Source organism: Thermobia domestica, chromosome 1 (assembly GCF_964235325.1).
Source record: "Thermobia domestica chromosome 1, izTheDome1.hap1.1, whole genome shotgun sequence".
In the NCBI taxonomy this organism is placed as follows: domain Eukaryota; kingdom Metazoa; phylum Arthropoda; class Insecta; order Zygentoma; family Lepismatidae; genus Thermobia; species Thermobia domestica.
Window position 1 is genome coordinate 197,941,029 of NC_137454.1, and position 13,037 is coordinate 197,954,065.

General features: G+C 35.7%; 1 protein-coding gene across 3 annotated transcripts in view; it reads left to right on the forward strand.

Annotated features, from left to right (window-relative positions):
* LOC145692692 (uncharacterized) overlaps positions 1-13,037 on the forward strand; it is a 180,533-nt gene that overhangs the window by 85,384 nt on the left and 82,112 nt on the right. Inside the window, exon 1 of one of the 3 annotated variants that reach the window (XM_081768085.1) lies at positions 9,292-9,598. The exons of the other annotated variants lie outside the window; for them this stretch is intronic. Within the exon in view, the coding sequence (XP_081624211.1) occupies positions 9,450-9,598 (149 nt within the window). The 5' untranslated portion in view covers positions 9,292-9,449. Of the gene's footprint in view, positions 1-9,291; positions 9,599-13,037 lie in introns of those variants that run through there. 3 annotated transcript variants of the gene reach the window in all.

The window sequence follows — 13,037 nt, forward strand, 5'->3', positions numbered from 1 at the left end:
ACCGGAAATCATGATACTATGAAAAGAAACATGTTAAAGTGAGTTTGGATGCCAGTATGTTTCTATGTGCACCATTCACAGCACACGTCTAGTCGATAATCAATGACACATTGTTTCACGTGCTTTGGGTGTTCGTTTTAGAGATCGATGTATCGGACGTCAATAATCCATTCCTCGGCCCCCAAGAAGCCTCGACCTCACACAATTGTATTTTCCTTGGAGAGTTTTATAAAATAGATTGTGCACCCTGTTAAAATCGATAACGTGAACGATCTGAAAGCACTGTTACGCCAGACATGCTCGACAGGATCTAGTGTGAAGTTGATTATCGCCTGGACATGTGCTATGCTGTAAATGGTATACATATAGAAACATACTGACATGCAAATGAACACTTCTTGTGTGTATAGTGAATTCTGGCAGGACATCATTTGTTTTTGTTCTGAATAAACTATTTGAGTTGCCAAACAAAATGTGTCATTCAACCATTCAAGTGCCATCACTCCTACAGAGCAGCTTCACAAAGCTCTATCAGTATTTCTCGAAGACCCTGTACTTATAATATTTCAGAGTACACATGTTTAACACAAACAAAGAAAACTAATGAATACAGTAGATTAAAACAAAGCACGTGATTAGGCTTAAATCTTAGTCATCATTCGTTTGATGGATCAATTACGACTGTAAAAAGTTACTTCTTTTTTAAAAGATTTTTCTTTTTAAATATTGTATACAAAATACTGTAAAATAATGAAGACTAGTGAACGAGCTTACGAGATTCAGAAATCGAAAAAATATATTAGTAGTCAGCTTTACGTTACACATACAATGCAAAATGTATGGAATGGAAATTTGATATCTAAACTCAAACAACAAAATATTATTCGTGGAAATGTCTTTTATTATTGACTAAATTGTGCCGCTTTAAATTCCTTCAAAAGAGGATAGATCCTCCTAGCTCTGTAGTATGTAGTCCCTTGATTGAACTGATCAACGTACTCTTGGTTGTATAATTTGAACTCCGTTATAATTTTACGGTTAGCATAAAGCGCAAGAGACCCGTATTTTGTTCCCTCTGGGAGCTTATGTGGGTTCGAATCTTATGTTATGAGTTCAGCGGTTTGCCTGAGGAAAAATTTCCACCTAGAGCTAAGAAATTCCTCCCCGGGTAAATCTTCGATCAATCCCAGTACGAGTATTTTCGCAACACTACTTTAATCCCTTGGGTTTTGAAATTTCCTATCGTCTGAAATGATCGCTGAAACTGTATATGGACGTCTCATATAGCCTTTGCGCGCTGAAAAAAGGCACTGAACTCAAAATTAACCAACCAATCGTTAATTGTGAAGTTTGGACTGTGTTTTCAGATAATACCAACATACATATACTTGTCTAAATGATGGAAACGCCTGTAATTTGTAACACGCAAGGTGTGCAGTAGTAACACTGGGTATGGATTCCAGCGCTTGTCTGTTGTTGATGGTATGCCGTGGATTGTCTGTAGCACATCAGGCAGGGTAGAACGAAGACATTTGTTTAAGTAGGTAGACACTGGTGATTCAGAATGAAAGACTTGTCTCAGTTCAAAAGAGGCTAAATTGTGGGTTAGTTGACACAAGTGTACCTAAAGTGCCCAGTGTGTGAGGTTTGTGAGGAAGTGTCCAAGCTGATGATGACCTACAAAACTCCTGACAAAAGAACACCACCGAAGGGTAATAGCGGACGGAAGAGAAGTTTCAGTGGAAGGTTCGCCGAAGATTGAAGAAGAGTCTTACCAGGACTGTATAGCGAATGCGTGATCCGTGTTTCCTGAAACTGTTTGTCACATGCGAAGAAAAATGTGTGTTCTCCGAAATCTGAATGTGCAAAAGCAGTGTTTGAGCAAGGACCAACTTCCAGAAACGGTCATCAAACAGGGTCGTTTCGAACATTAAGTCATATTCTGTAGGGGAGAACTACGAGGGACTAATTCACTTCGAGTTGTTCCTAGTGGTCGTACCATTAATGCCGATCTTTATGCCGAACAGTTGGAACTGATTTATGCTGCAGTATGCCAAATATATTCTGCATTGGTGATCCGGAAGCACACCCTGTTGCAACAGGATAACACACTTGGTTTGGAAAACGCAACAAAAATGTAGAAACTTGATGACATTGAAGTGATGATACATGAGACATATAGTCCTGACCTTATACCTTCTGCCTATAACACACTTCCTGAAATCATGATATTTTACGAACCAGCAGGAGATGGAAAGAGCAGTTACTGGCATCTTTGTCTCTAAAGACAAGAGGTGATTTCAACATGAAATCGGAAAACTGCTGCAGTCAGTCTAACAACGAGCTGTACTTCGAATGTTAATTTGCTTTCATTGTACTGTAATAAATACAGATATGTAATGTACCAGAATATTCCAAGATTTATAACTTATCCTTCTAATTTCAAAACTTTATGTGCCATATGCCTATGTTGAAGTCAAAAGATCTTGTAATCTGACTGTAGGCTTATTATCTAGTTCTACCTATAAAAAGTTTTACAATATGAATCAATTCAAGGGACCCTTTGTTGTATGGGTGATTAGGAGATGTCTATCGTCTTGAAGCTTCAACTGCTATATCTTCAGAGTTACTTAATGATTGAGTCCCCGCAAATATCCTTCTGCACCAATGCCCTGGTACTGACCAGCATCTGAAACAAACTATTGCGACACAGTCTGAAATAAGTTGCATAACCCGAACATCCGCAATTGGGTTGTTGCAATTTCCAAACCGGTGAGAATCGTCAACACTTTTTTAGGGTATCCTACACGTACAATATGATTGTCAGTATTATTAACAATCCAGCACTACTCGCCACTTTTTTTCTTTTTTGAATTGATTCTAGCTATTCTACACGGTCAATAATCTCTCTTCAATACGGGTAGTGCTCATTACCAAAATGGACTAAAATTGTTGATAAAATATAGTCACAATAACTGTCTTTGTAGTTTTTAGTACTATAAATTACGCAAAAATCCAATAACAAACTATAGTTAAAATTATGTTTTGCTCAACCAAGCAAGCAAACAAACAAACAAAAAAAAAAATGTCATTTGTATCTAGTCCCATAATTGTAGCCAGTGTGCGATTTGACGGGGGAATCCCAGGGATTTTCCCCTGAAAAAATGGATTCCTTTTGGAAAACAAAATGTTCATCTCTGGGAGGGATAATCCCCTCTTTAGAATGCTTATGGATAAGAGTTTTTTTTCTTTCGAATCGTTATGACTAACACAGAAACAGGGGGAAAACCTTTATTTTGTGTGGCGAAACTAAAAATGCACAATTACGCTTTAGTGTTAAAATGGTTTATGAAACATCTTGCTTCCTAACCTTTTAGTAGTTGTTAGAATTAGGGATATATTTCGTGGCTATCAGCATCTATGGCCATTTTAGCCCGTCACGTATGAGGGATGACGTCTCTCCATGATGACATTACCCGGGAAAACGGGGAAGCACCCTGGGACCTTTGTGTTACGTACTATCCCGGCATATACCTGGTATGAATAAGAAAAACCCAGAAAAAACTTACTCAGGATGATCTCGTCACATTCAGACCGAGTGTTTCCACTGAGAATCGAACCCGGGACCACTCGCAGCAAAAGCGAGTGGGCTAGCAACTACGTTACGCAGCGTTACTTGTAGTATTTAAAATCACACATTTTTGTTTTTTGAAATATTTATCTATTCATACGGAAAATACATTCTTTTTGCCATGAGCAAACTAAATAGGATCGAATCGAAAAGGGTGGAAAGTCACCAAATGTTTGGTTCTGCTATTCCTATCATCAGGGTGGCGAAATAGTTTCACCTAGAAGCATCTATATGCAGTATTTGTAATACGAAGAGAATAATAACGATACGTATAGAAATACATGATAGACACTATTAGAGGATATGTTATATACTTTGTTATATATAATACGTAGATAGACATACAGGGAGAGAGAGAGATAGGAGATGACTGGATGCGTATATGGGTAAAATTCATCCCCCATCGGACAAATGTTGAATTCACACACTATAAAAGTACTGTATGTTGCCCTTCACCTTCACTCTGATTAAGTTTAGATATTTTCTAATTTTGGCTTTGACCGATATAGTCCGCCACATATTGTAAGTGGGTCATAAATTATTTTCATGATCTTTTTGGTCAAAATTGGATAAACGGTTCCTCAGAAAAAGTTGCAAAGTGAAAATACAGTATTTGGTAATAGAATAATTACTTCAACACTTAGACATTTGTATTTAGTATTGATGATGATAAGCGAAATTGCTCAGTAGAATTACAGTTATGTGTGATGTCAAATGACCAAAGTAACAGTGATGTTTCTCTTGTTCCAGTGATTCAGTTTACTTAAGGCCTTTCTTTCAACACTTAAAAATGTGGCTTTTGCAAAAGTAATCGTAATTTAAGCTGCCTCCTTACACCTATATAGTCTTGTTCTCAAGACAAACCTTTCTATTTTGAATGGAATTTCACTTGCTGAACACATAAAAAAAAAAAAAAAAAAATCAACGAAAGTTTTACAACACTTTTCCTGTTATTTTGCTTCTCTTTATTCAATGACAAAATTAACAAAATAATCCAATGGTAAAAATACTGCTGTGTGTACACAAACATTTAACAATCCAAACTTGTGCGTCACTTAAATGCCTTTTCACTTGCTGCCTCTAATAGAAAAGAGCAGGATAAACTTAAGCTGATATTTTCGAAAGAAAGAAAAAAATAGAGCAAAAACTTGAGAACAAATAAAAAAAATGACCTTTCACTTTCAAAGGAGAAAAATTACTTGAACTCGAATTCAAAATTTTATGTTGATGGATTCTGAGAAAACTTTATGCATCTATAATAAGAGCACAAATAAGATATAATATGAAAAAGCATTTGTCAAAAATAGATATTACACTGAATATACAAAAAAAAAAAAAAAAAAAAAAAAAAAAAGCAGTGGAGTAGCCAGAAATTTTTCTTCGGAGGAGATTTGTCTGGACTCTTTGTCTCTCTTTTTTTAACATACGAAAAGTCATCTTTTGGTCATTGTTGAGCTCGTTTCTTCGCTAACGCTTCTTATATGTAATAATTTAAAATATTAACTACATACTGTATCTTTCCACATTATTAAAAGTATTAAAATGAATGAGAAATATAACAGCATTTTGCATACCTTCCACGTTGAACACTTTAACTAGGAAATGTAAAATCGTTGCTGACATATTCCCTGAATTCGCTAAACCTAAAACAATGGCAACTTCCGTCTCTCCACTTTACATTACTTCGTGCAGTGAACTTCGAAATTGCAAGCATTTTGACATGTAGCATCAAGTATGGTCTACGAGGGTTGTTACAAAAATGCTAAGCCTACCTATGAACGGAGCAGCATCAACATAGTCCCCTGACAAGTCAACTCATTTTGGCCATCGTAGTTTGAGTGCGTTAATGTCGTTGGTAAAATAAATAAATAAATAAATAAATAAATAAAAGATTTGTTGAATTCATGTAAAACTTTATCTACGGTAGGCATGACGTCATCATCAATGTCAAAATGAATACCTTCCAACTTCTTTTCTGAGCTTTGGAAAGACAGGAAAGTCAGAAGGTGCCAATTCAGGTGAATAAGGTGGGTGAGGAACCAATCCGTAACCGCAATCGTGAATTGCTGCCATTTCGATGGCTGACTTGTGGCTAGAGGCTTTGTCTTGATGGAGAAGCACAACTGCTGTCCGTTTTCACGACGCTTGTGTCGAATATTATTTCGCAATTGTAGAAGACCTGTATAGTACTCCCCAGTCACTGTTCGCCCACCATCACTATCCTTCCGGAATCCCAGAAAACTGTAGCCATCACTTTACCAGTTGAGGGCACTAACTTGATCTTCGGAGTGGAGGGATGAAGAGTGTTTTTACTGCTTGGAACTTTGTTCGGACTCTGGTTGATAAGGTCGAACCTAGGTCTCATCTATTCTTATGTATCGAATGCGAAAGGCATCTGGATTTGTCCTGAAGAGATGTAGATTGCCCCTCTAAATGTTGCATTTGATGAGCTTTTGATCAGTGACAAAAGTTTTGGCACCCATCTTGTAGAAACGTTGCTCATTCCCAGATGCTGGGTGATAATTCGGTCAACGCTTGCAGTAGATAAGTCCATTGTCTCAGCAACCTGCCTGATATTCATTCGCCGATCATTCATATTGATTCATGCACTTTGCCAAAATTATCCTGAGTTAGTACTTCCAAGGGGCTTCCTGATCGAGTGTCATCTTCAATAGAGGTTCTCCCACTCTTACATTCAGCTGTTCATTTCTTCACCGTGGCATATGAGGGGCACTAATCACCTAAAGTAGCAACCACGTCGGCGTGGATCTCCTGATACTTTAAACCTTTCTTGTGGAAATATTCAATAACTGCTCTCGCCATCAATTTCTGCATTTGGTCATACTTTGCTCATTAACCTGAACCAGCAATAAAGTCGATATTAATACCGAATTTGGTGTGACATCGTAGGAAGGTTCAGTAGATACGGCCTAACAGTATTGCATGTCTACTTCTAATATTTCCTGGTAAGCTTTAAAATTTCTGTAACGACCCTCGCATTGATAGTGGGTACTTGTAAGAACAGAATTTCACATAAGATTTATTTTATTTTGTTGATAAATTCTAAAATGTCATGCATACGAAAATACATTTACGTAGGAGTTTTAAAAACAAACTTTAAAGGTAACACTTTCGATACTCTAGCAGCATTCTGATCAACACAAACCCATATGTCACAGGAAAAGATGTTTACTTTGTCTGATGAAATACTATTATAGGATCGAAAATGTTACTTTTAAAGATTATTGTTGCTTCTTTATTGTAGTTGTTTGCTTAAGTTTAGCAACCCTTTCCAGCATCGGGGCTATGTGAGACATGGACGTACAGTTTAAGATGAAATCCGAAGCACTATGATGAATTCAATCTACCAAGAATCGAACACGGGGGCCATTCGTGCACAAAAAGTGCGGGCGCTAGCCATTAATTCAGCGGAGATATACTATTTTTTTTTTTTTTAAAAAAAGCTAAGTGTATTATTTTATATGAGTAAACAACAGTAAAAGTAATTGTGCTTATAAAATCGAATAGTATTTTTTTAAAGATTTTTCGAAAATTTAAAATAGTAATTTATATTCGAATTATTATATTAAATAAGCAACATTTAATTACCTTTTAGTAAATATGTATGTTTCAGGTTCAAATATTTGTGTTGTAGTACAAATAGATAATTGATCTACATAAAGGGTCGAATGTAAGCAGGCAGTGCTTCGAACTTGAAACTTTAAGAGGCATTTCGAGAAATAGTTAAACCATTAATATTTAAAAGTCGTTTTTTCTGTACATGTACCTATTTTCAAGTAAATATCTAGCATTACGCTTCGGAGATGCAGGGGCGGATCCAGGACGGACTTCTGGGGGGGGGGGCGGTGGGTTGTAATACTGCTACTTAGAGCTACTTTTAAGAGATCCAAACTCCGGAATGGGTTTAATTTATATATATAAAATAAGAAAGTTTCCTCTTCTGGGAAGGGCAGAGAGAGAGAGAGAGAGATTATGAAAAACACAAAAGGAAAACCTTCAGACTATTGCAAAAACCTTAATTGGTTTGTATGCATAGAACGGTATGGCCTCTAGGCGAATATACATGTATGCATCTGGACGGATGAACAGGCGGATACACATCCAAAAATAACTTTTTTTCGACATTTAAGGATTATGAAACGTGCCCTTTTCCCAAAGTAAGAAACTACAATTCGCTTCTGGCCTATTTTCGTAGTCAGTTATATTGTGCATGTTCCGGATACAGTGATTTAAACACACTTTATTTCTCCTGACCCCTTATTGGAATATGTGCGCCGTTTATGTTTTATATTATAGTAACATTTGGTTCGAGTATTTGAAAAAAAAAGGAATGCAAAAAACAAAATAAAAAGAATGTTAAATACAAAATAAAACTTGTTTTTATACAAAGTTAGAGGCTATCTGGAGATTACTGCTGAAGGAAAATCATAAAAAGGACTGCTACAGTATATGGAGTGGGTGAAGTTATCTTGAAAATTTGTATTGCAAATTTGAGGAAAAAAAAACAGACCAGAAGTTCTCTCTCAGCATTTTCCTGAAGATCGAGCACATAGTTTTTAATTTTTTTTTCAGTACATATACATGGTTAATAAAGCATAATGTACTTATATTAAATCTGTTAAAATTAGCCTTTCCATATGTTCCGAGACACTATTGTGTTCACATTCTTCTTTCTATTTGTGTATTAGATATTGCCTATAAACTAACATCTTTTTGCTATTTCATTTCAAATATGTATTTAATAAAACAGAAATAGATAAAGGGTACAGATCACCACACTAATTTTTTTTTCACTGCAATTTCTTAAACAAAATCACGTTATGCTATAGTTATTACTAAAGATTTATTTGTGAAATGCGAATAAAATTATAAGACATTTTCGAGAAACTTCGTCCGAAGAAATAAACTACCCCTTGTAGTTATTTTCATAGAAGTAATAAAGTATATAATGAAACCTGAAGAAAATCGCCTGAGTCGTTTTTGAGAAAAATCATCAAAAAAGAAAACTACCTCTTGTGGATTTCTTCTCTCTTGTATGAGTAAACTACCTCGTAAGGAATAAATGAGTTATGACACATTTTCAGATTATTAATGAAGTATTTATTTCTAAAATATGATCAAAATCGCCTGAGTTGTTTATGAGAAAAAGAGTAAACTATCCTTTTTGAATTCTTTTCCAGAGGAATTACTTATACCATACTGTGACGTTGCTAATGAAACATTAATATATGAAAAATCAACAAAATCATTAAAATAATTTTAAAAAATCACTTTTCTACTACTCTTATTTTGGGGTTACTAAGAAAATTCGAAATCCCTTCCCCTGAAGAATCTTATAAAAACATAGCTTTAAAATTTGGTGTGGATACGTTGAAATATACGACCTCGAGAGAAACGAGTGAACACATACGTTGTGACGAATGGACATCAAAAATAGCTTTTTAACATATAGGGTCCATGAAATGTGTAAATCGGTTGAAATGTATAATTCTTTCTTCTTTTTACACGATAATCACATTTTCTTTTCTTCTATTATCGCTCGAAAGTAAAATGCCTTTAAAAAAGAGTGTCGCTTCCCCTCCGAATTTAAACTCTATACTCTCACTACTAACAACGCTTGCGCTCTTCGTTTGTTTTATGTTTTGTATGACGTCATACTGAGATGGAAATGGCCTTGCGTAAGTCGATCTTCTGCGGAATCCGGTTGTTGTGCTGAAATTTACAGATGGTGTTTTTCTGTGTACTTTGTTCGTAATAAATTTATAACGTCTTGGAGGAGTATATTGAAAAGTAGTGAATGAGTGAGTGCGTGCATGAAGGTGATAGTGTGCACGATAAGTTGGAAAATTTCCTAGATGGAAGGTATTTGAGTCTGCAAGACAATGAGTTTGTTGAGCGTGTGATTTCTGATATTCAATACTTCCTGCAGCGTAACAAGGCCAACAGGTGAGGCATTATTGAAGGTGATAGTGAATCTACTTTTACTGTTTAAATCATTGTAGCGTTAGGCTGGTAAGAACATTATACCTCAAATTGCATCTTTACTGTAGAACATGATTTTTCAGTGTTACTGAAATGTAAACAAATCAATATTCAAGCGTATATCGTTCAAGTATTATAGTTTAAGTATAGTAATAATGTCAGGGCAACTTGAGAATAGCCCAGCGTAAACTTGGAAACTTTCCGGGTAAAATTTGTTACCTTAGGACCAAAGACTATATTTATATAATCACTGTGTCATGAAGATTATAGTACACCGTCAAATTTTAAAAGAAACTTTTTATTTAACTTTTTGTCCTCTCCACCAGTTTGGGCATACGCCAAGAAAATAGGGGTGCAGAATGCCTTAGGAAGTTATTTAGAGCACAAAATGAAGCATTTTTTAAAATTTGACGGTGTTCTGTAAATCTGGACGCTAGACAGTCCTCATCTAGGCTAATCTTCCACTGATGGCAGCCCCGAATGACGTCCACATGCACTTGTTTTCAACATTGTATTACAGCTTTAATACACCTTACCCCTAAAGGCACTTCTTTTTTCCTCCTTCCTTTGTAATTGTTATTCAGAAATATTTCTTATTTTCATACTTTCTTTGTTCTTTAGTAAACACGCATGCTTCTATATTGTTTCACTGCGCAAAAGTAGTACCTTTGCACTGCTAAGTGTTGCAAGCTCTGTACTGTTCAGAAAGAACGAAACCAATGAATCTTTACCTTACCACCGCGCGGGAGGATATAGCTTCATTTCTGCCCATTTTTACTTTTTTTTTCATCTTTCCGATCAGCATTATAAGCAACCCCCGAATAAAGTATTATGTTAATAAATATAAGGAGAGAGGGGGGTTTGGGAGTTAAGCCACTAATAACATTTAGCTGCGTTGATACATCAAACTGTAACGAAAACTTCTAACTACTAAACGGGGATTGAGTGCGGAGCCTTTAACATTAAAACTTCTTTTTTTCTTGAGTATACGGTACGTTTGGTTACCGTTTGTAACTGTAGCTTTAGTTAGTTTCGGTTATTTAGATTTCACTTCGCTTTAAACATAACATAAAAGCAACAGGATGTTCCTTAGACATCCAACGAGTGCTGTGAGACGTCAAAAATTACAAAATGCGTACGAAACGAAATCACTTCTTGCCTGTACAAAGGGGTACGTACAGTATGTATCTCGACCCCATGGGTTGAGGGCGCGTGGGTAAGGGTACCGTGGTCCGAAAGCACCAGCCAGAGACAGGTGGTAACGGGGGCAATGCCAGATTTTCCACGAAGCCATGTGGTCGTAGGGAAGCGCCGAAGGCGTTCCCAGTTACTAAGAGTTGTCCTGTCACTTGTAATAAATGTCCATGGTATTGTCTGTCCCATTGAGGCACATAACACTGCATTCATGAAGTAAATAATAACTATATTTGGTTAACATGCAACTTTATATGCTTCTGCTCTACATCTACAGCATGTATTTCTCTGCATTATTGCAGCATATACTTCTGGGTTAGAAATACTGTAACACATTATGCTCTACTGTCAATTTATCTAATATGGCCTCAATACGTATCTTCAAGTAGTACACAATTAAAGTTTCTTTATTTCCGTTATTACTCACCCCATAATGATCACCTTATTTACCTCTTTTTGTTAGTCTGATGCTTAAATTTCGTCTATTTTTTTGTTATTTTTTCCGTAAGTTTTGTATTTCGGGGTCGCAATCTGCAGCAGTTAATTCCTGTTTCATGAAGAATTACTCATTTTAACCATGTAGTTATCATTTATGACTTGTGTATTGTAAATCTGCACCACTGACTTGTTAGGTTAGGTATGGTAGGTACATACGTAAATATAGCGAACGTGATTTTAGACAATTACTCTTCACTTCGTCGTCCGTCTATTTCCTTTCCATTCTTTTACTACTCCTTACTTTCCTTATTTAGGGTTTACATCCCAAAATATCTCAAGGTATTGAACATTGAAATGATATTTAAAGGTTGTAAACATTAATTAATGATATTTTGTAGAAATTCAAGCTGTTCATGGAATTTCAAAGAATAAGCATATTCACCTGGGTGAAAATTGAAGCAGCTGTGTGGATTACCGTGGCAGTGCGATAAAAGGAATGGAAATGTGTGGCTGATTTTCAAAAGGGCATAGTGGGCATTTCAAAAGCACGTTAATCCAGACACCTGATTTCGACTCATGATTCAGTTGCACATTTTCAGCCTTTGAAATTCAATTTAATTTCATCTATAAGGAAGATTGGGTGTTTCTCTGTATTTCTGGGTTGCCCGAAGATTTTGTAGATTACAGTTATACACTGACAAAAGCGTGTCTATCTTACATTTATGTTAATATTTGATTTTATTATTATTATGTGTTATCCTGAAGTGATCAAACTACAAATTCTACTTCGTATTTTTTAAATAATGAAGTAATCTATATTGTGGTGTTCATAAATTCGAATTATCTTTTATCTCTCCGACTGACGTGGGGTTCACTTGTTTGAGTCTTCTCCATAAAGCCCTGTTCTGGGATTCTTTCGTGTTAGACTTTTCTTGCTGAAATTGTTTTCCCCTACTTCTCTTGCCATCCATTTTCCTTGCCATCACTCTTCTTATCACATAGTCGTTTGTTCTTTTCATTAAATAACCATACCATTGCAGTCTTCTTGGATCATCTTACATATCGGTACAACCTTGTGAAGCACTTTTAGTTGCTAATATTATTACATGATTTTTATCTTCCATTTAATTATGAAATTTTACCATTAAAAAGCAAGATAAATGCTAACATAACATAATAAGCTTTTCTAAGGACAAATGTTACTCAAGGAATACGAATTCTGATGAACCGGTGGATCTGCTAGTCAGGTTTGGCAAAAACCAGGGTTTTTATTGAAAAAAAAAAAAAAAACGAAGAACCCGGTTTTTTTTGGTTTAAATAATTTACTCTATGTATTTATATTAGATATGGACAGAAATTAGTTTGTTTCGCTTTGGTGTTATTATGCAACAACAAGGTTATGCTGGAAGGAGTCACATAAGCTTAAAGCGGAATCCAAACCGCTTCTCGACTTACATCCAAGAGAAATTGTCCATTTGGACACGAAAAACCGGGACTAATTGGTCACAAATGCGATTGCCGACTCACTCACTAAGGACTCCTGATAAAAATACGTTGTACTGATCTTTACATAGGCTTAGTTGTTAATATAATTGTCAAGAGTCATTTCAAAAGGACAAAAACATAAACAGTTATGCAAGTAGAATTATATATAAATTGCCAAACTCCCGCTTTAGCCATTGGGAAAATCCTGTTATTACTTTAAATGTATTTGTATGTAAAGTTGTAATGTCAACATATCATAATCACTACGCTAAGACTGAGGTATTAA